Source organism: Strongylocentrotus purpuratus, unplaced genomic scaffold (assembly GCF_000002235.5).
Source record: "Strongylocentrotus purpuratus isolate Spur 01 unplaced genomic scaffold, Spur_5.0 spur5_scaffold_19, whole genome shotgun sequence".
NCBI classification, from domain to species: domain Eukaryota; kingdom Metazoa; phylum Echinodermata; class Echinoidea; order Camarodonta; family Strongylocentrotidae; genus Strongylocentrotus; species Strongylocentrotus purpuratus.
The window spans coordinates 15,481,265-15,504,088 of record NW_022145604.1 but is presented as its reverse complement, the minus strand read 5'-3'; the positions used below and the strand labels follow the sequence as shown (position 1 = coordinate 15,504,088).

The 22,824-nt window shown below is 41.2% G+C and overlaps 1 protein-coding gene across 5 annotated transcripts in view; it reads right to left on the bottom strand.

Annotated features, from left to right (window-relative positions):
* LOC100890909 (dynein heavy chain domain-containing protein 1) overlaps nucleotides 1-22,824 on the bottom strand; it is a 73,879-nt gene that overhangs the window by 6,787 nt on the left and 44,268 nt on the right. For 4 of the 5 annotated variants that reach the window (XM_030990403.1, XM_030990405.1, XM_030990407.1 and 1 more), the window contains 13 exons: nucleotides 21,973-22,246; nucleotides 20,959-21,081; nucleotides 19,548-19,847; nucleotides 18,983-19,169; nucleotides 17,778-18,008; nucleotides 15,632-15,830; nucleotides 14,286-14,668; nucleotides 12,988-13,172; nucleotides 11,933-12,511; nucleotides 11,171-11,537; nucleotides 7,046-7,260; nucleotides 1,066-1,267; nucleotides 247-383 (listed from right to left, as the gene is read on the bottom strand). In XM_030990403.1, coding sequence (XP_030846263.1) covers nucleotides 247-383; nucleotides 1,066-1,267; nucleotides 7,046-7,260; nucleotides 11,171-11,537; nucleotides 11,933-12,511; nucleotides 12,988-13,172; nucleotides 14,286-14,668; nucleotides 15,632-15,830; nucleotides 17,778-18,008; nucleotides 18,983-19,169; nucleotides 19,548-19,847; nucleotides 20,959-21,081; nucleotides 21,973-22,246 — 3,382 coding nt within the window. Of the gene's footprint in view, nucleotides 1-246; nucleotides 384-1,065; nucleotides 1,268-7,045; nucleotides 7,261-11,170; nucleotides 11,538-11,932; nucleotides 12,512-12,987; nucleotides 13,173-14,285; nucleotides 14,669-15,631; nucleotides 15,831-17,406; nucleotides 17,459-17,777; nucleotides 18,009-18,982; nucleotides 19,170-19,547; nucleotides 19,848-20,958; nucleotides 21,082-21,972; nucleotides 22,247-22,824 lie in introns of all 5 variants that reach the window. The other variant, XM_030990404.1, reaches the window with a different exon arrangement.

Genomic DNA, 22,824 nt, shown 5'->3' with positions numbered 1-22,824 from the left:
ACGCCCTTCTGTCTCTGAACAAATAACAACATGAATACCACGGCAATTACTTCTGTTGGTTTTTGTCACACCAAATAGCAAAATATAATTTTATATATATTCTACCACAAGCTGTTGGCAATTTTTTTTTTTTTATAGAATATTCAGTACGAATGTGGTTTGAATCTGTAAAGTTTAAAGTGAAAGACAAAACATTAAATCAGCTAGCTTGAACTGTAAGGGTGTCTTGGTTTCCTGGTGCCTTACCTTGGCCTGTGTAGTGGTGACCATGTGTTTATGTTGATCTACAGCAGCCATGGCTTGGTTGAAGAAGGTCCTCAGTGTCGCTTTGAAGTTAGTATTGGTCTGACAAGCCACCTGCATACCATTCTGAATCACTAACCCTGTAAGATCATCACACAAAAACATTTATAATTCCTTAATAGATTTTTTCTTCAAAGATTAAACATTAATAATAAGATTAATCCATTGCCTACGGGAACCGGTTGGTCCCTGTGTAAAGCCTATGGGAATGCAAGAATTCAGTATTCAACAGGTTAAGGGCTACAAATTTGAAGAATTTTTTTAAAAGAAAGTTTATGACATGTAGAGTATATTTTCTTGTCAAGCAGACATAATGGTTGTTAAATGTGAAGAAAAAAGTTAGAATTGATCAGCAAATCAAAGAAAAAAAAGCTAAAAGATAGTTTGTGTGTTTTTAAAAATTAAATGGAAATGTAATTTCTTTTACTTTCTGAAACCAAATTGAAAAAATAAATAGACACAAAGTGTTGCTGTAGATCACTCGTGTATGTATGATATCAAAGGGGATTTTAAAAACACAACGTACCCTAAGCTTATTCCTATTTAAAACCTATCTGCACTAGTTTGGACAGGAGGGGTTAGACCTCCCTACATGGTCACTGGCAGGTGTCATCAAATCAGCTCTCAATTAACATAATAAAAAGGGGACCATGGGGATCAACAGGTACCGCTTAGGCATTATTGGCTGTATAGAGGGCACAAGTAGCTACAAATAGTGCAGTTCGGCTTTAATATTGACTATGAATGAAATAATCTTCATACCAGGAAGAGGAGTCTTGCTGTCAGCCGTAGTGATGAAGATAAGCTTGAAGTTAGAATGCACTTCCATACCCTCGTACATACTGGACGGGCAACGAGATGCCTGGGACATAGTGTCTGTTATTGTGGAGTCGTCTCGCTTTGTCTTCTCCACAGGCTTGGCAGGCAGAGTCTTATCAACATTAGTTGCAGGAGTCACAAGGTGCTACATGAAAAAGAAAAGTTGATATACAATGTATGTTAGGTTTGTACTGAAACATTGTAGTAACTCTTTATTTGTTATGGGCCAAACAATCCTCGACTGCCACATCATGTCTGTTATTGTGGAGTGGTCTCGCTTGGTCTTCTCCAACAGCTTGGCAGGCAGAGTCTTATCAACGTTAGTTGCCGGTGTCACAAGGTGCTACATAAAAAAGACAAGTCAACGCGAAGCGTAGCATCCCCTCGCAGGGTACAAATGGCCTATATACTGTACGTCAAAACAAGTTACATCCATTAATTGGACTATACTATTATATTACTAGGCAAGGAAGTTAACCACTTTTTCACATATATAATTAGGTGTTTTTGCATATTTAATGAGCTATGACCTTTCAGTGGAGAGTAGCTGCCCCTCATCCTTTTATGAAACTTTTTACTGTGTTCTTTATAGTGACATTGTGTACTTCATGTGACATCTTTATAGAGTCTACATTACAAACTTTGTGAATGTCTTGGATGTTCCTGCTTTTTAAAGTCGAGTCTGCAGTGGAGAGTAGCAGCCCCTCATCCTTTTATGAAACTCTCTCCTGTGTTCTTAGTGACATTGTGTACTTCACGTAAGAGTCTACATTACAAACTTTGTGAATTTGTGTTTGGTGCAACGTACTATACTATGCCTTGGATGTTCCTGCTTTTTAAAGTCGAGCCAGCAGTGGAGAGTAGCAGCCCTCATCCTCTTATGAAACTTTTTACTGTGTTCTTAGTGACATTGTGTACTTCATGTGACATCACTTTTATATAGAGTCTACATTACAATCTTTGTGAACTTGTGTTTAGTGCAACGTGCTACGTTTTTTCTACTCTTGAACTCACTGGATTCACCAAGTCTAGATACCATTTTATACAATACATGAACATGTTACCTAAATCACCCCAACAGGATAGACAATGCGGAATTTGCCACCGGAAGGGAAGTAGTAATCGCAGGTGGATATCATGCAATGACTGTGGACAGAATAACCACTCCAGCTGCTGTGGAGTAAGTTCAGCAGAATTCAGATCAATCGTGAATGGCAAACCATGGTATTGCCAAGACTGTTTAGCCCCTTGCACTAGGTGCAACAACAATGTCAAGTATGGTCAACGTGGCCTGGAATGTGACGAATGCAAAGCATGGACCCACAACCAGTGTGCAGGAGTTGACAACGACACTTATGACAATCTAGTTGAGACGTCGTTCAGCTGGGTTTGCCCTTTATGCGAAGCTATCAACTCCTCAAACTCCTCTTCCTTATCTGACGAGGAGGAAGCTGACGAAGACGACAACGGTGACAAGAATGATTGCGACCACGGCAAAGACAAGGAGAACAGAGACAATAGATCTTCATCAAAATTCAACTGGTCCAAGCTGAAGAAGCGGAACAAATTTAGATCACTGAATATCAACTTCCAAAGCATTATGAATAAGCGTGCTGAATGGGAAGCAATGATCCACGAATTACAACCAGACTTCATACACGGTACTGAAACCTGGTTGGATCCATCTATCAACAGTGCCGAATTTCTACCAGAGGGATATACAGCCCTGCGAAAAGATAGGCTATCAGACAGACATGGTGGAGTATTCTTTGCCTACAGAAAGGACCTCCCTGTAAAGCGTAGAAAAGATCTAGAAACCAATTGTGAGATCATGTGGTGCCAGCTTGATATTCAAGGAAAGCGTCCAATACTATTCGGGACGGTATACAAACCAAAGCACGACGACACCGAAACTGTGGATAAGTTAGCTGCTTCACTGGAGTTGATAAACAACTGTGCCAAACTTAGAGACATTGTGCTACAAGGTGACTTCAATCAACCAAACATCGATTGGCTTACTAGTTCAACCATACTCAACCACTCTGCATCTAAAGAGTCAGCTGATAAACTGCTACAAACCACGCAAGCATACGGCTTGGAACAGAAGGTAATGCAGCCAACAAGATTGAACAATACACTCGACTTGGTGTTGGTCAACAATTCCTCCCTCATTGACGAGGTCTTGGTCATACCTGGTCTGAGTGATCACCATGCAGTTCTGACCGACCTAAACGTAGGGGTTAGGAAGAGCAAGACTCCTACTCGTAAGATCTACATCAGGCAGAAGGCAAACGTCGAGAAAATTAGACAGGAAATGAGTGACTTTAGTGATGCTTTCCTAGCAGCTTCAGAGAAATCTGTCCAAGAGAAATGGGACTTGTTTGAGAGTAAGATCAAACTAGTCGTGAACGAGCATGTTCCATCAAAGTCCTCCAGTAACAGAAGAAATCTCCCATGGTTCGAAAGGAAGCACAGACGGCTCTGTAGAAAAAAACAGAAGCTGTACAACAAAGCCAAAAAATCTAAGGATAATAAAGACTGGGAGATCTACAGGACCTTCAGTCACTCTCTCAGAAGAGAACTTAACAGTGCTAAACGGAACTACGTCTCAGATAACCTGTCCCACTGTATGGTAGAGAACCCGAAGGCCTTCTGGTCATTTGTCAAGAAAATGAGACAGGAAGAGTCTGGCGTTGCTGATCTCAAGGTTTCTAACAAAATCATCAGCGACGACTTGGAAAAAGCAGAGGCTCTCAGCAACCAATTTGCTAGTGTATTCAACATCGAAGATACATTAGACGTCCCAACCCTGGGAAGGAGCAGTGTTCCTGACATACCAACCTTGACCATAACGAACGAGGGTGTTCTGAAGCAGATCAAAAAGGTCAAGCCCAACAAAGCCCCTGGACCAGATGGTATTTCACCATTGATGCTACATTTGTGTGCAGAAGAAATCACTCCGGTGTTGACAGACATCTTTCAGCAATCTACGGACGAAGGAGTTCTCCCATCTCAGTGGAGAGATGCCAATGTCTGTGCCATCTACAAAAAAGGGCCCAAGGAAGAACCTGCCAACTACCGGGGAGTTTCTCTAACAAGTGTGATCAGCAAGATATTGGAACATGTCATCCACTCTCACATAATGAAACATCTAGAGGCCCATGGCATCTTGGCGGATAACCAACATGGTTTCAGGGCAAAACACTCTACAGTGACACAGTTGATCCTTACTACCCATGACTTGACTAAAAATGTGGAGAATGGAGAAACAACCCACATGGCAATCCTTGACTTTGCCAAGGCGTTTGACAAGGTGACCCACGAAAGATTGATTGGGAAATTAGACTATCATGGAATTAGAGGTCCACTACTTCAGTGGCTGAGACATTTCCTCACAGCAAGGACACAGAAGGTAGTCTGCAATGGCACTTCATCAAAACCTAAGAAAGTCTTGTCAGGCGTACCGCAAGGAACGGTACTCGGCCCACTGATGTTCTTGCTGTTCATCAATGACTTGCCAGACAATCTTCGCAGCACTGCCAGACTTTTCGCCGACGACTGTATCATCTATACAAACGGCAAGTCCAGAGAAGAATTGGATACCCTCCAAGAGGATCTCCACCAACTCGAAGCTTGGCAGAGCAAATGGGCCATGTCTTTCAACCCAGCCAAATGTACGGTCATGAAGATCTCCAACAATCGGGACCCACCGAATAGGAATTACACCTTCTGTGGTCAACCACTTCAAGAAGTGTCTTCTTATCCCTACCTCGGTGTGGAAATCGACAACAAGCTGAGATGGGACACTCACTACAAGAAGCTCACCTCCAAAGCCAACAAGGTGCTTGGCTTCCTAAGAAGAAACCTCTGGTTTTGTACCAAGGTCATCAAAGAGTCTGCATACAAAACGCTGGTCAGACCCATCCTGGAGTACGCCAGTAGTTCATGGGACCCGTACCGCAAAGGGGACATCCTTCTCATCGAATCGATCCAACGAAAGGCAGCTAGATTCTGCATGAATGACTACAAGCAACTGAGCAGTGTTTCCCAAATGATCAAGGAGTTAGAGTGGGATTCACTGGAGAATCGAAGGAGGATTGCCAGACTTCAACTCCTGTACAAGATCATAAACGGAGAAGTGGGAATCAAGGCCGACACATACATCCAAACCAACAACAGAGGGGGAAGAACAACTAGAGGGAACAGCAAAAGAATCCAGAGGGTGTTGATTAAGAAGGACGTGCACAAATACTCATTCTTCAACAGGACAGCAGCAGAATGGAACCTACTCAAGGAGGAAACAGTTATGTCTACCTCCAGTACAGTCTTCAAGCAGAAACTTCAAATGTGAAACACCTCTCCTTCCATAGCACAACCGCGACCATACAAATCAAAACGTTGGTGAAGTACAGTTAAACCTGAATCTACCGACGCAACCGAAACAGAAACAGAAACAGAAACCTACATACTCATAAATCGAACTTAGGCTGTACATGTATTCTGATACCATGTACCTTCATATTAAATTTCATTAAAATTTGTCAAACATTACTTAAGTTATCGAATGGAAACCAGATTTGCATATTTAATGAGCTATGACCTTTGACCTACATTCTCAGAAATCAAACTTAGCCTGTATTTTGATATCATGTACCTTCATATGAAATTTCATCAAAATCTGTCAAACATTACTAAAGTTATCGATTGGAAACCAGATGTGTATTTTTTCGCATATTTAATGAGCTACATGTATGACCTACATACTCCGAAATCGAACTTAGCCTGTATTTAGATATCATGTACCTTCATGTCAAATTTCATTAAAATCCGTCAAACATTAATGAAGTTATTTAAACATGTTTGTGGCTTACACCCAGTAAATAAGATTGATTGATCGATCTGTATTGAAAAACAAGTCAGAAAAAATCTTGGAACCAGCGGGACTTGAACCTGCCATCTACTGCTTGCCGGGCAGCGACTCTACCACCAGGCCATCAGTGGTTTTTCAATACAGATCGATCAATCGATCTTATTTACTGGGTGTAAGCCACAAATATGTTTAAATAATTGAAATTTCTCCCAGGAAGCATTACATTTAAAAAAAAAAATTAATGAAGTTATCAATCGGAAACCAAATTTGTTACGAACGGACGAACGGACGCACGCACGGAAGGAAGGATGGACAGGAGCGTAACTATATCCCCTCCGACTTCATCGGCAAGGGGATAATAAAAAGCTCATTTACAATGTATGTATGACACAAGTCGACTGCGGCAGTCCAAAGATTGTTTCATAAGTCAGCGGCAGACAGTAAAGAGTCAATAGAAACAGTCCTCACAGACCATGTGCTGAACACTGAAGTATGCAAGAAAGCAATAAGTAAAGAAAACAACCGTGAGAGGAAGATGACATACAAAGTTTCAGCTTTGTCAAACAATGACAAATCTTTTTCAAAGCCATCATTAAAACTTAAAGGTAAAGACCAGTTATGGTCATGCGATTGCATTGTGAACGAAACGTTGTGGAATCGATCAGAAAAGGTTGATCATCTAGCATTTAGCATCTGCAAGGTTCTGGAATCATCAAAATGATAAGAAATTTGGCCCATTCTTCGTAAAGTTACAAGCACTATACACAGAAAGATGTATATGGGACTGCCCTATATCTCTCACAGACCATGAGAGAAACAAATTTACCAAATATATGAATTAGTAGGCGGTTTCCCGGCAAATTTTTTTATCATCATGTATTAGTCAAAACATATTCTTTCACATGATTGGTAATGAGAGCTTCCATTTAATTTTTTGAAATTGGGGCGTTTCCAATACTGGTCTTTACCTTTAAGAAAAGTGTAAACACCAAAATGTTTAATGAATACATCAAGATGCAAGTACTTTAATACATCAAGAGCACATATGATTACCTGGATGATTTGAAGGAACTCTTCACTCCACTGGTCGACAGTCTGGCAGTTGTTGAGAATCAGCCAATGACCATGCATGACACATTCCTGCAAGGCATCCACAGCCTGACTCATCTGCTTCTCATTGCCCAGCGAGACGGTGTTGATAACAGTGCGGACGTTCTTCTGCTTGCAGTAGAGAGTGATCTCAGCAAGGGGATCTATTACTGTGTGACCTGATGGTGGTATTTCAGAATGAGACAAAAAGGAGAGAAAATTTTCATTTATTGAATTCTATTAAGTTTTTCATTGCCATGCAGGCATTAAGGGTCTAGCTGGCACATCTGCTTCTTACAGTACAAGTGTTATTCTGCTTGCAGTACAGAGTGACCTTGTGAAGGGGTTCTATTACTGAGTGACCTGAAGGTGGTATTTCAGAATAATGCTACGGTCACAAATGTTCGTACGAACGATTCGTTCGTACGAATCTCCCTGTTTTTACGAATTTCAGAATTCGTAGAGATTCGTAGACGGTACATAGTTTCTTATGGAGTTCGTACTAACGCCGTTTAATTCGCAAGAAGAACTTAAGGCCTTCTTGAGAAACGAAGTGATTTTCGGTTATACAATGGCCCTAGAGTTCGTACGTTTTTCGTAAGAACGCCTTGAGTTCTTCTTACGTCAGACTTACGGCCATCTTACGAGTTTTGATCTCGCAAGGTGGTCGTACGTGTAACTCACGGCATTCACAAGTCATTTGTAAAAAGATCTTACGATTTTTTTTAAATATTTGGTGGGGTTGCAAAAAAAGCGCTGCTGTATACGGTCTAAAAATTTGAGTGTTGAAAGTTTGATATATCACGATGGCAGTATTGCCAAGAAGACTACAACTGCAACTGCAACTCTATCAAGTGATTCTTGAACTTACTGTTTTTTGTTCTCCATATTTTTCCCTCCACAGGGATTTTATTGATTTTCATTTGAAACAAATTAACAAATATATATTCAAGGTAATTTACATTTATAACATTAATACAATTGGTTTAGTACAATCACATAGCAGATGTATAACTGTTTCAATCTGTTCATTACAAAACGTACATTCTTTTCTTGGGACTAAATTCATTTTAAACAGTAGATCGTTCGTATATAATATGCGTTGCAAAACTTCAAACTGAAACCATCGTAAGCCCACATCAATGATAAAATTAAATCCAATAGAACAATATGTTTCCCAACTCTTATCATTCAGGTCGAAATACACATTTACATAGTCCTTTTCTTCTCTTTAAAAAAGTTGCATAGATATGTAAACATCCTTTAATACATTTCATAACAAATGTCATTGTATCTGGGAAAAGAGGTTGTGGCTCCATGTTAAAAAATAGTACAATTCGTCGCTGTTTTCACGAAGTGACGGTAGTGAAAAAAAATTGCATTCATTTTGCGTTACGATTTTCCTCACTACCGTCACTTCGTGAAAACAAGGACGAATTGTCAAACCCTTGTCTAATTGCATCGCATAATCCACGATAACAAAGAAAATTTATTTGAATATTATACTTTTCTTGGAAATGTTTCAGAGAGAAAAAAAAAACACCATTTGTCTCTAAAATATCATTGACAAAGCGAACTCCCTTTTGACACAATTTTATATTATATATTGAGCTATTACCTATTTTAATGTTATCATTATTCCATAAGGGTTGGCAAGCAATGTTATCACAAGAGCGTACTGTAAGCCATGAACATTTCTTTCCAAAAAAGGTTCTTTGTTTTACCTGCCAGTTCCCGAAAATAATTGTTTACTGTTAGCATATCTGTTACTTCCTTTATTATAAAAGAAGCCATGTTCACCGAGGAAGTCAACAAGTTTTTGCTCTGTGGTGGCATCAAAGTCATACTTCTCCTTTCTTAGTTTCCCCGTTGCCTCATCTTCATCGCTATCAAACTGCCGTCTTGATGGTTCTCCCTCCTCGTCGTCATCGTCTTCATCTTCCATCGCCTCCTCCCGGTCGCTTTCGATGGCTTGATATTATTGCTTGATATTATTGTTGCTGTTCTCCTCCTCTTTCTCCTTCCTCCTCATCTCTTTCCTTACGTTTGTTTCCCTTCCCTCTCTTTCCTCCATCGGAGTTCCCCTTTGGTCCCATATTTCTTCGACAGGGGGGCACCCTCGACGACACTATGAACAGGCGCACCGGAAGCAGTTTAGGATTGGGGGTGGGGGGGGGCAAACATTTCAGGGGCTCACCTTCCAGGGGCAATGGCGTAATGAGCAAAAACGTTTGGAAGGGGGGAGCAGAAGAAAAATCTGCATCTGACCACCACTCTTACACGTAAATTCGCGTGGGGTCGAGGGGCTGAGCCCCCGGACGCTCAGAGATTTTTAGATATTTAACTACGGTCAGATGAGCATCCAGGGGACCGCCTCAGGGCCCTTAGTGGGGTCCGAGGGCGGAGCCCCTGTAAGCTCTTGGGTTTTAATTAGGCATTTAATTACGGTCAGATCAGCATATTTTGATACCTTATTTGTGACATTGGCAGGTCACTTATTTTTTCTCTCTTTCTTTCTTTTTCTCTGTAACATACTTTTTCAAAAAGTGAGGGGGCTCGAGCCCCCGAGCCCAGCTGTTCTGCAGGCCCTGATATGAAGGCTTTAAATAAGCATATTTTTCGGCCGACTGTAAATTTGGGAATTTCTAGTTTTCCAACAAAGGCATCAAAAGGTATGACTTACAAAAAAATTGAGAAAAAATACCGGAAATCATATCTTTTCAGTAACATTTGTAAATCACTGCATGGTATCGAATAAGAAATAACAATAAAATCAGCACGCCAGCGTTCAGGGGCTCATGTCTTCTCACCCCAATACCAAAAAACACAAATGCTTTCCCATCCTCTCACAATAATTCGACGATATGCTCGTATCGCTATTATAAAAACCTCCATTGATAAATAAAGGTTGCATGCGGAATGTTTAAGAAATCTAATTCCTGTTAACTTTTCCTTTTCTTTGAATGGAATGTTATGCGTGATATAATTCAGGTTTTACCAGGTTTGCCCCCCCCCCCACCACTTTTTTTGGTTGGCCGGGGGGCGGGGCTCTATGATTATGAACATAGTGAGGATTTGAACTTCACGCGCTTGGCTTTATAACCGCTAAAAATCAAAATTAGCATAAATTGTGTACGTACACCTTACGAGCACCTTACGAACGCCTTACGAACGCCAGGAGTCGTTCGTACGAAGACCATAAGAATCTCCGCTCGTAAGGAGTTCTTACGAACGCCATAAGAGCCCTCTATGAACAACATGAGGCGTTCTTACGTTCATCGTAATAATTTGAAGCTTCTAGAATTGTCCCTCGACCCTACGAAATGTACGAAGATCTTGCGTGGTTCTTACGATGTAATTACGGCGTCATTACGGCCGCCTTACGAAGAGAGGGTTTCGTACGATGCTAAAAAAAATCTTGGACCAGACCATCGACCAATTTGTGATCTTACGAACGGTCTACGAACGGTCTACGAACGCTGGTTTCGTACGGCCTTCTTAAGAAGATCTTACGAAATGGTCTGAAAATCGTTCGTACGGCGTTCGTAACAGCCCGTAAGGGTATTTGTGACCAAGGCTTAAGATAAACATAAGAGGAACTTCTGGTTGATTGATTGTTTTACATAGTGTGATTGATAGAGCAGGGTGTACTCTTAAAATCAAGCTTCAGGGGATGACAACTTAAGGTCCTTTCCAAGGGACTGAGAACCCCAAAAACAAATCAGTAGATACATAATTATATAAAAAAAACTATTATACAAAGTGTTCACATTATGCATTACAGAGCATACATCTATGACTGTCATACCGTTCTCGGACAGATGCCCCGGTGGCAATTTGTTCCGCTGTCCAGAGCCAACACTAACCAAATTTCTAACATTAACATTCGACCAAACACTTAACCCTACTCATATCCCTAATCGTAACGTAATACTCAATTGCAGCCCCAACCTAACCGCATATCTTTGTCAAAATATAGCGAGAAGCAACTACTGCCAGAGAAATGGTTGAGTCACCAGTAATACATATATCTCCAGCTATTAGTAACTAAAATTTACTGGTACCATAGAAAAGTGAACTCTTTGTTACCTTCCATTCCAGTCTGTTCCCCATCATGGTAGCTTGCAGGAAGGACAAAGATCAGAGGGATGTTCCTGGAGGTCCTCTGCAGGACTTCTTCAGCGTTGTACACCTCTGGACGAGCCGTGTGGGCCCCCAGCTCGTAGACCACCAGGTGCCTGCATATCGCAGCCAGCCGGTCGGGCAGGACCACCCGCCACAGCAGAGCCTTCTGGCAGAAGCTGAGATTCTGAAGGTCTGGGCCAGGCACGGGAGCCAGGAGAACGGGTTTGCAGGAGAAGTATTCCTTCCACTGGCTGGAGTGACGAAGCATGGATTGCCTCAGACCCTGGAAGGCTGGTACCAACTGCTCTAGGTGACCACATTTAATCCAAATCTGATCAGGGAAACACACAAAAAGTGGTTTAAATTGAGGTACAGTGATACAACCATGGCCACTGATTGAGTGAGATATTTTTTTAAAGGGACTGTATCATGGAAAGCTAAAAGATATATATTTTCTTTTCATTTAATTTGCGTTTAAAAAGCAAGTGTACAGCTTGATATCCATAGTACAGATGTAAAGCATTATTTTTACGAGTGATACTTCAGATAATGATAGTAACATGTAGTTGATAACCATCTCTTTTCGTAACACAGTATTCAAGTAGGCATAAAATGTGAAAGTAATTATGACATGACTGAAAGCTGAAGTCCCTGAATACTAAATGCAAGGGTTATTGCAAATATGTTCCTTTAATAAAATATGATAAATAGAGTATGGGCATTTACCTCATTAGTAAGCCACTCTGGAATCACAGTGCTATCATTAGCATCATCAAACACAGTTTCCCGTTTTCTAGGAACTGATCCATCCAGCCCATTGACAAGTAGACCCCACTCGGCTTGCGATATCTCCCCTGACGACCGCATCCTCTCCATAGCAACCAGAAACACAAAGAGATCAGAGTGATGCTGGAAGAGTCCGCATGAGAGATGAGCATGAATCTCCTCTGTGAGAGCATTGCAGAGCTCCACCGCCCGCGCCTTGAGCGAGGCGGTATCGGTGCGGTCCTTCTCGCGGGCACGGAGCGTCTTGGCGTACCAGCGGATGAACCGGCGGAGAGGGATGTAGTACGTCGGGAGGAGCTGCCAGATGCGTTTGATGGTGGAGTATAGGAGGGTACCGTGCTCTGCGACAGATTGATAAGGATGTTGCTTTACCAGGAGCTGTTCCAGGAGGTTGCAGCTCTCCTTGAGGTTGGAGCTGGTGTCCTGGATCGTCTGGTGATGGGTGGTGAGGGTGTCGCCCCATACAGCATCCTCGAGGATACCATGGTTCAACTCTATCACTTTGTTCAGAATATCCAGCTGTGAATACACAGTAATGATAGGTGGAAGTTGTGAAGAATGAGGTAACATAAATGTGATGAATAAAGCTACTTAAAGTTTCTTACTATAGTCAAATCAGTTTATATTATCAAACTTGTATCAAATTATGAAATTTAAGCAGTTAGCTTGATACAAATAGTACTCGATGGGGTCTACCTACAATATGTCTGCATCCACTTTAGACAGCAAATAAGCTCTTATTAATTCCAATTCTATTTGCACATATGTTAAATACCATGCCCCCTAACCCCCCCCCCCCCCCCCCCTTGAAAATGAAAACAAATCGAAATTGTGTAATTGCATTAAAAATTTATCAAAAAAACAATATCATATAGACATCACGAAAGTCATATCAAATCAAATCAAATTTTCATGAAGGGAGCAAAGAGGGAAGGTTAAGGAGGCAAAATAGAAGGTACAGGGGTCAAAGGGGAAGGGTGACGAGAGCTTCTTACATGTGTTTCTAGGAGCATCTTATTATGTCCTCTTATATCAGCCTTGACAGAGTGTTGATGGTTAGCGAAGTCAGGTCTCTCCGCATCCATGACGTCGATGAGGAGAAGGGTCTTCAGTCCTTCCTGGTTGACAGACATGTCAATCATAGAGAACTGGTCTGTGTGGGGCTTCAGGAAGCCTGCACCTGTGATGGGATTGATATGGAGCATGGGATTCAAATCTCAACGTGATCTATCCAATGCTAATATAGCACCAGTCCAGTCTTCAGGTTTATTGAAGGAAAGTTGGATTACATGTTTCTATTCATATATATGATAATTTGGTGACAAATATAGACGTTTATACATTGTATATCAAGGGTGAAATAAAATTCATTACAGCACTTAGAAAATGTGATTTGGGTACTTATAGGGCAATAATAGCAATGATAATAAATATGGTATAAACGGCTGCTAAACACAGAAAGCACCATGATAATATTTCCAAAACAAAATATTTAGAAAGAAAATTCCAAAATTCATTTGAGAATTGATATGTGGTACAAATAATGTAACTTCTTGTGGACCATTTGTAGGCAAGTAAGTCAATTTATACTAAATTACAGTTTTGCAGTCAAGATATAATTCAGTTCATCTTCATATTTCACATTTCATATGATACGTTTTCAGTATTGTTTACAAGAAGTATAATGATTATAATAATACGAATATTACATCATTTGGTTTGCTAGTAGTAACTTGCTAATTAGGGACTAAATACAATTCTCGCTACCCCAAATAGCGATTCTGCCGAGATCCGGGGAAAATCCTGAAAACGCGCATTGCATTATGGGATAGCTTTTCGACATTACAGCTTCCTGTGCAGGCGTTCGTGATCACAACCCTCTCTTTCACGGTAGAGTTTAACGGCCTTTTGTGCTAAAGTCACTAATTCTGCCCGAAGCTTTCCATTGCATATTATAATCTGTACAAATTACACTGATTGGCATCGATTTTAGCGTGCGTGAAAACTCTGCACAGCGAACACAGGCGCTAGCGCCAGCGGGATGGGACTCTATACCGGAAGTTGTAGTGACGACCCGAGAGAGTGAAAATTACCTCGTCTCGCGAATTTCGAGATTTTCGTACCTATTTAGGGTAGCGAGAATTGGAAATGAGGGAGTCCAAGGGAAAAGCAACGCTTGTTCGTTGGAGGCTACAGAGGGTCATTTTAGGGTAACCAAGTTGTGAGAATGAACAGGGAAAGATTTTTGTAAATGTTTTGAAATAATGCTTTTAAAAAAGGCCATTATGCTCACCATCCAACTGTAGAGGTACAGATGTTGTCAAATAGAGGGCAAATCTTGTGTTGTAGCTGTACATGTGGCTTCCGATCCTCACCGACTTCTCCCCTTCCTCATTCTCCACCACATTCCTACTCAACACGTCATTAAACTTCACATCCAAGTCCTTCCTCTCCAGGTTGGTGACGACAAGACTCAGTCCCATCACGACGGACTGGATAAACCTCTCTTCCAGCAGGAAGTCGTCGGCCGACACGACCCAGAGGTTAGAGAAGGGTCGCTCACCGTCGAGGTCGACAGAGAAGGGATGGATAGTCACGGAGTGGTTACTGGTGCCCATGCTGTGGATGTCAAAGTCTTTCTCGCTCATGTTGTCCTTAGGAGTGACTCCACCATTCCTTTATAAACATGGGACAATCGTAACATAATAATGGTAAAATATGGTCAACTGTATAGTACCTTTCACTATGAGCATGACGGACAAAGAAAGAGGACAAAATATACAGTTCCTCATTCTACCCTCAACAATTGCTGTGGTAGACAAAGGAACATCCCTTCACTGCTACTATGTAAAAATATGTAGAACAGGTGAGTATGCATGTAACACCTGTTCTACACATTTTTGTACATAATAGCAGTGAAGGGATGTTACTTTGTCTACCACAGCAATTGTTGAGGGTAGAATGAGGAACTGTATATTTTGTCCTCTTTCTTTGTTCGTCATGTTCATAGTGTTTCCACTGGTTTAATACCAAGCACTATTAGACGATGCAACAAACTACAAATGAATATGTTATCACTACTCAAGCTATGCAGATTTTGTTAACACTTCTGCATATTATCTACAGGTTACAGTGAGTTTACTTGAAAAATATGCAATTTAAGAAATTAAAGAAAAATGCACTTATTACATACTCTACATTTTTATCATTAGTCATGTAACGATTGTTGTGGGACATGCACCGTATGGCTTTTATCCTTACCCTAGGCTTCGTCCTATGAAGAGTTGGGATTCATCCGCATCACATGTGCCTTCACTGGAGATTGATATTAATTGCAACTCTGTTCTTAAGCGATAAGCCCCGATAAGTTTGCAGTTGATTGATTGTACGTCTTGTGTGATCAATTCAGATGAATTGAGACTGAACCCTGATACTTGAGGGCTTAGAGTTGTTTTACATGGCTTTAAAGCCACACTGTATGTTACTTGCTCCCTCTATATAGAAATGCCTAATCAGTGACCATTGGTCCCCCATGATCCTCTTTTTCTTATGTTGACCACCTGTCAGTGACCACCCTGGGTGGTCTAATCTCTCCTAGCCAAACTAGTACAAATGGCCTTTAAAAGGACAATGACTTACGTGGTGAGTGTCCTAGGTGTTTCAGGAAACTCTGTGCCATAGTCTGTCTCTCCCCCAAGAGAGCTCTGATCTGCCCTACTCAGACCAAAATTTGAGGTCGCTACACTCTCCAGGTTCCTGCTCTCCATCAGATGCTCCTCCGTCAGCTGGGGGTTGTTCAGTTCTTCCTCCAGACCACCATCCTGGACGAAAGATTCCTCTGTGTCACATGAGAGGTCAAAGGTCAAAAGTTAGGTAATCAAGCAAGAGATATTTCATTTTTCATTTATTTCATGTATTTTCATGTTACATATACATATCAAAATAAAGTACAAGTTTGTTTGTTTTTTTTGTGATAAAATAACAATCAATAATACATAATAAATAACATAAAAATAATTAGTCAATATAGGGAGCTGATTTAACTGAGAGAAATATCATGGGACCTACATGAAAGCAAGCTTGTAAAGCTGTATGCCCCGGATATACATATAAGATTTACAGAACTTCATGAGTGAACAGAAAATATGCTTTGATAACAAAATAACAAGAATATCTAATCATCAATGCTTTGTAATGCTTTGAATGCATATGTGGATAAACTCTATTTGATATAAGACAGAAATTCATAATCAATCCTTTATGGTGAGTGCCATTAAGTTTACAAATGACTATCACATTGATATAAAAATGAGGCAACTTTTTCCTTTCAAATTGTCAATTATATTTTATTTCTTTTTTCGTGGTTCATCTTCACTTTTTTTTAAAAATTCATGATAGCTACTTTAAAACTTTTAATGCATAAACCCATGTTCGATTTTAATAACATAGAAAAGCATTTCCTTGCCCCTACAGAGTATATAAACAATCAAAATTGGAGTGGATTGAACTATCTACTGCAGTGAAGCAGAGCAAGCAAGAACCCCTTGTGGGTCAACATATTTCAGGGGTGCATCAGGGAGGGGGGGGGGGGCACAATTTCGAAAAAGGTGGGTAATGGGGTGGGGGTAGAGGTGGGTGGGGGATAAGGTGGGTGGGGATAGAGGTGGGTGGGGGATAAAGGTGGGTGGGGGATAAGGTGGGTGGGGGTAAAGGTGGGTGGGGGTAAAGGTGGGTGGGGGATAAAGGTGGGTGGGGGATAAGGTGGGTGGGGGTAAAGGTGGGTGGGGGATAAAGGTGGGTGGGGGATAAGGTGGGTGGGGGTAAAGGTGGGTGGGGGATAAAGGTGGGTGGGGGATAAGGTGGGTGGGGGATAAGGTGGTGGGGGTAAAGGTGGGTGGGGGATAAGGTGGGTGGATATAAAGGTGGTGGGGGTAAAGGTGGGTGGAGATAAAGGTGGTGGGGGTAAATGTGGGTGGGGATAAAGGTGGGTGGAGATAAAGTTTGGGGATAATGGTGGAGATAAAGGTGGTGGGGTAAAGGTGGGTGGAGATAAAGGTGGGTGGGGGTATACGTGGGTGATGGTAAAGGTGGGTGGAGATAAAGGTGGGTGGAGATAAAGATGGGTGGGGGTAAAAGTGGATGGGGGTAAAGGTGGGTGGGGGATAAGGTGGGTGGAGATAAAGGTGGTGGGGGTAAAGGTGGGTGGGGATAAAGGTGGGTGGAGATAAAGGTTGGGGATAATGGTGGAGATGAAGGTGGTGGGGTAAAGGTGGGTGGGGGTAAAGGTGGGTGGGGATAAAGGTGGGTGGGGGTAAAGGTGGGTGTGGGATAAAGGTGGGGTGGGGGTTAAAGGTGGGTTGAGGGTAAAGATTGGTTGTGGCCTCCAACCCTTATTCCACCACTGTGTATCTTACCCTCTTCTTCCTCTTCATATACAATTTCATGGAAACTAGCCAATCCTTTCTCCTGCAGCTGCACTATCCAGCTAAGTGGGGTGGGGGTAAAAGTGGATGGGGGTAAAGGTGGGTGGGGGATAAGGTGGGTGGAGATAAAGGTGGTGGGGGTAAAGGTGGGTGGGGATAAAGGTGGGTGGAGATAAAGGTTGGGGATAATGGTGGAGATGAAGGTGGTGGGGTAAAGGTGGGTGGGGGTAAAGGTGGGTGGGGATAAAGGTGGGTGGGGGTAAAGGTGGGTGTGGGATAAAGGTGGGGTGGGGGTTAAAGGTGGGTTGAGGGTAAAGATTGGTTGTGGCCTCCAACCCTTATTCCACCACTGTGTATCTTACCCTCTTCTTCCTCTTCATATACAATTTCATGGAAACTAGCCAATCCTTTCTCCTGCAGCTGCACTATCCAGCTAAGAGCTTGGTTATCTGGGTCGATCAGGAGTGGCCACTGACGCCGTCTTCCGATTATACACGCACGGGTATATAGCGCATTGTCCACTGAGAACTGATCGCACACCACGCTGCTGCTGTGCCTCCAGTTGTCTAGCTCTTCCTTATCACTAAGGATATCTACATTGATGGAAAACAGGGACAAAAAGAAAAATGTCATAAAATTGAAAATATAACAACAAACAACATTTAATCTTGAATACAACCATGTAAAACATTTTTTGCAATGACCTATGCACAAAATTGATATACTCTTTACATAATAGTCAATGTCTCATATTCCATTTAGTACACCTAAATAATTTTAGAAGTCAATCCATAGGTTAATGGTAAAGGAATTTGAAGGGGGAAAATATGTAATAAAAACAAACATCCGGAGGGCGTTTCACAAAACTTGTCATCAGTGACAAATGACAGTTTTTTGTTATAAGCTACTAAAATCCTTGCTTCTGATTGGCTATCAGCAAATTTGTCACTGGTTTTTGTCATTTGTCATTGAAAAAAGGCTTTGTGAAACACCCCCCTGGATACCAAACTACATGTATGTGCCAAACATTAGGCAAGAGCATTTTCTTTTCTGTGTGGGTAATACCTGCATTGAACCCTGCCTAACTCATTAAAAAAACTTACCATGAATGTTCATCTTTTATAAACAATAATAATTAATAATAACAGGCATTTTTAGATTGTACCATCTTTCTAGACAGTTCTATTCCAAAAGCGCACCAATTAGTTATTACCCCGCCTTTAGTCTGACTGCCATTCAGCGCTCTAGCAGTTCAAGGAATTAATTCCTGCCAGGTACCCATTTACCTCACCTGGGTAGAGTGTGGCAAATGTAGATTAATGCCTTGCCAAGGGACATTAGTGCCGTGTCGGGGATCGATCCACGACCTTTGAATTTCAAGTCAAGTGCTTAAACCACTCGACTACGACACTTATTAGAAGTATGCAATCTGAAACAAACATGTACCAGTCCAACAGTACATAGCTTGTAACTGTTTGCAGTTACAAAACATCCCTACCAACCGGACTTGCTCTTAACCTCAATCTAAACATTTTCCTTCATTCATATTTTTCCTCTGCTTACGTACCTTCTACACTGAAATTCTGTCTGATGGGTACAGCAGGGTTAATCTCAGATTCTGGCTGTTCTCTCCTGGGCGTCGAACCGTGGCTGCCATCATCGTTGTCCTCGTCAATGATGGACAGCTGCGGAGGAAGATCAACTTCTGCTGAAGGGCTGTCGTTGTCAGGTAGGACACCATTGACCTCTCGCGCCTAAGGTTAGGAAAGAGAGGGGTCTTGTTGATTAAAATATGTTCCTTGCAGTTTTCAAAACTTGCTCTCATTTCTATTATCTTGTCATCGTCCCTTTGCATTGTTTAACCACTCCATATCATTAAAAACATGGCTACATGCATCATCCTGAAAAGTTTAATCAATACATTTTTAATTGATTCCATTTTAACTATGCTACAATACTTTGCTTCACAAAGAAAATGGATAAAGGGAATAAAATGGATCACAGATATATGTCTTTTTCAAGAATACCTTAGCATATTTTTGGTAAGGCTCGTCATCATGCTAGAAACTAATGTCTACCAAATAAACGATGTAAGATATATCATTCAATTCAATTAGGAACATTGCTCATACCGCATTCAGAGCAGGACTTGCTGCAAAGGAATTCTCCCTCCCAATCGGCGCGCTAGCCCTCCCCGCTCCGACTTGGTATCTCCCATTACTGCAGGCATGCAGCCAATCGGCAAGCACCAGATCTCTGGTGGTCTCATCCATTGGGCCCATGTAGGTGGTGCAGGCCGCTGCCAGGAGGGAGTCACCAGGAGCAGTCTGGAGGTGGCTGTTAGACAGGTCCAGACTGTCCTTCCAGCTCTTGTGCTGCTCTTCCATGTTGCCCATCATGTCTGTGGCTACTTTGATCTTGGTCTCAATGGTCTGCATGGATAAGGTAAAAGAAAAATGACAAATAAGATCTGTCTTCATTGGCTCGAGTTTGCCAAATACTGAACCAGCTATTTTCTGACTTGGGATATTATCCCGAAGCTCGAAATAGTGTCTTCACCAGACCAATACGCTCATCACAAACTAGCTCAGACGGGTTAAAATTAGCCTGCTGTTTCCCAAATAGTGGGATATTTGGAAATAAGAACAAGATTTATATGGATATTTTCTCGATCAAATATCTTGCTAATTGCAACTGCGGACTGTTGAAGACCCAAATTAACTGGCTAATTTGCGATCGGGATAGTTAAAATAGCAGGTTATTTGGCAAACTCTAGCTGATGAAGTCAGGCCTATAGATCTCTCCTCATATCATAAGGTAATGCAAATAAAGCCAACCACTTATGGTCTTTGTCCTCACTCCAAACTGCTGTTTCTTAAGGGACATTCAATTTTCCATACTTAAACTGACTTTTCTTAAAAGCTTCTTTTGTAATTCACTCACAAATAATATAAACATCCTTTGTATCAATGGGATAAAATACAAATAAAGTGACAAAGTACAATATAAAAGATTCAAGAAAATATAGTTTACATGTTCAATACATTGACTACTTGATACTTTCAGTCCCTACAACTTAATACAGGAGTCACTTGGTTCATGGAGGCAATGGATAGAAAATAGAAAAATTTAAATTTACTGTTGAGCACATTATCTGAGTTTTGCAAAAACATTTGTCATTTTTCATCTGTCAGTATAAATGCAGGTGACCCAAATTAGTAGTTTGAAATCTGTTTGGTATAAAAAGGATGTTATCTCAATATCCAAAGATGATTCCCTATATATGCCCCTTTCTGGCAATTCTAGATCTGTTTGGGATGATATATATCATACAATAAATTTGTTGGTACATCGATTGTGGTTACACCACTTTAGTGATATGTCAGCAATAAAGAAACAGAGACATATAATATCAAAGGCATAACAAAGAAAAGGAGAACATAAGAAGACAAAATAAATCTACTGTTGAGCGCATTAAAAAAAACAAATTACATTCAATGATAAAAAATGAAATTTAGCTGTGAAACACAGCTAGAAACTGACCTGCATTTTCTTCTCATAGAGTTTGACCTGTCTGATACTCTCTTGATATTCCTTGCGCTTCTGCTCCAGAATTCCTTTCATGTCCTGCGCCTTCACTCGCTTGCTGCCAAGATGACCTTGTGCCTATATATACAAAGGGTTGGCATACACACCAAAAAAGCCAGGTAAATAAAGCTAGTAATGGAATGACATTTCATGTTAAAGGGAGATAGTCATCAGTTCTTGAGCAGTAAGTCATAATTCGCTGATATCAGACTTGGTGGAAATGCCATTAATGTACAAGTCTGCACACAGCAAACCTGTAGTCTTTAAAAAAAAAGAAAATACCCCCTAGTCTCTCGGAGAGTCTTCAGATGGTCTTCGGAGCGTCTTGGGGTGAAGATAAAGACTTTGCCATATGGGGGAATGGGTGGAAAATGCATAGCATTACAGAAGGCCCCTATTGGCAAGGCTAATCCTGGTGATAACATCTGTTATTGGATATACACCCAATTGGTGTCGATTTCTCTGTAAGAGCCCACTATGCGTCTTTAAACAAGCTTGAAATGTTTCTGAATGACATTCAGGAACATTATTGAGAATAAACATCTAAATCCCTTAAGATCTTTATAAGTAAGAAGGCAAGGAGAGAAGTTTTACAATTGGATGAAAGATGTTAATTCTGAGGGAGGAAGAAGCAGGGAGGGAGCTGAAAGGATCACCAGCACAAGGATAACAAATAGACCTGATCATATCTATCAATCGGTACGAATGACCCCAAAGAAATGGTCTGCAGAGTCCCCTTGGTGCATTTCTTTTAGAACTCCTAAAGAGATGGAGATGCTTCATGACAAATTTACTACCAACTGTTTACCGTCAAATGCAGAGTAATAAAGGTAATGTATAATGGTTACATACATGTACCTATTATGACAACCTTTCCACTTTTTTCCTCAGCTGATGTTATACTTCAATTCAAGTAAGTCTCATCTACTCATGAGCTGATCGCATATGTGAACTATATAATTATCTTACCTCTTGAACCTTAGCCTCTGCTTCCTCCACGCCTTGCAGCTTAGGTCTCATGTTGCGATGGATGACGGCATAGGCATAGACAGCGTGCACCCACATGCACAATGAGCTGGCCGCGACACTGGCCGTCTTGATGACCTCGGGGTCAAAGGTCGGGTCCTGGATGAAGAGCACGTTGAGCTTGTGGAAGATGTCGGTGGGGATGGCGGTCTTGTCATAGAATTCCAGCTCCTGGAAGAAATTCTTGCGGTTGATGAGGACTTTGCCGTTGGACCAGCTGGAAAAAAAATGAGAATATGAGAGTGTTAGGGGTTGATAATAGATAAAGACCTTACACCTTTAAAGGCTGTCTGTACTAGTTTAGCCAGAAGATTAGATCACCCAGCAAGCTAACTGACAAGTGGCTATCTCATCAACTCAGCTCTCAATTAACATAAGAAAAAGAGGATCATGAGGGACCACCAGGCACCGATTGGGGAAGTTTTCAATATAGAGGGAGCAAGTAGCTACAAGTAGTACAGTGGGGCTTTAACTGTCTCAATCAAATCTTACACTACATAAAAAGGTATATTATAACCTTCAGCAGTAGCAACAAATTGTGTAATGTTTTAAAGACGACTGGGACAATGAAGAGATGGTGAAAATATTCATCAGTCTCTATGAAATAAAGATAATGGTAAAATAAAACAGCTAGGTAGTCATGCTGTGAATAAGGAAGGAAAAATATACATGCTTTAAGTACATTTAACATGATATAGAGAAATAAAACAAAACAAAACAATTAGTAAATGCAAAAAACAGAGACTACAAAAAGTGGGAAACACACACCACCACAATGAAATGGAGAGTGAAAGG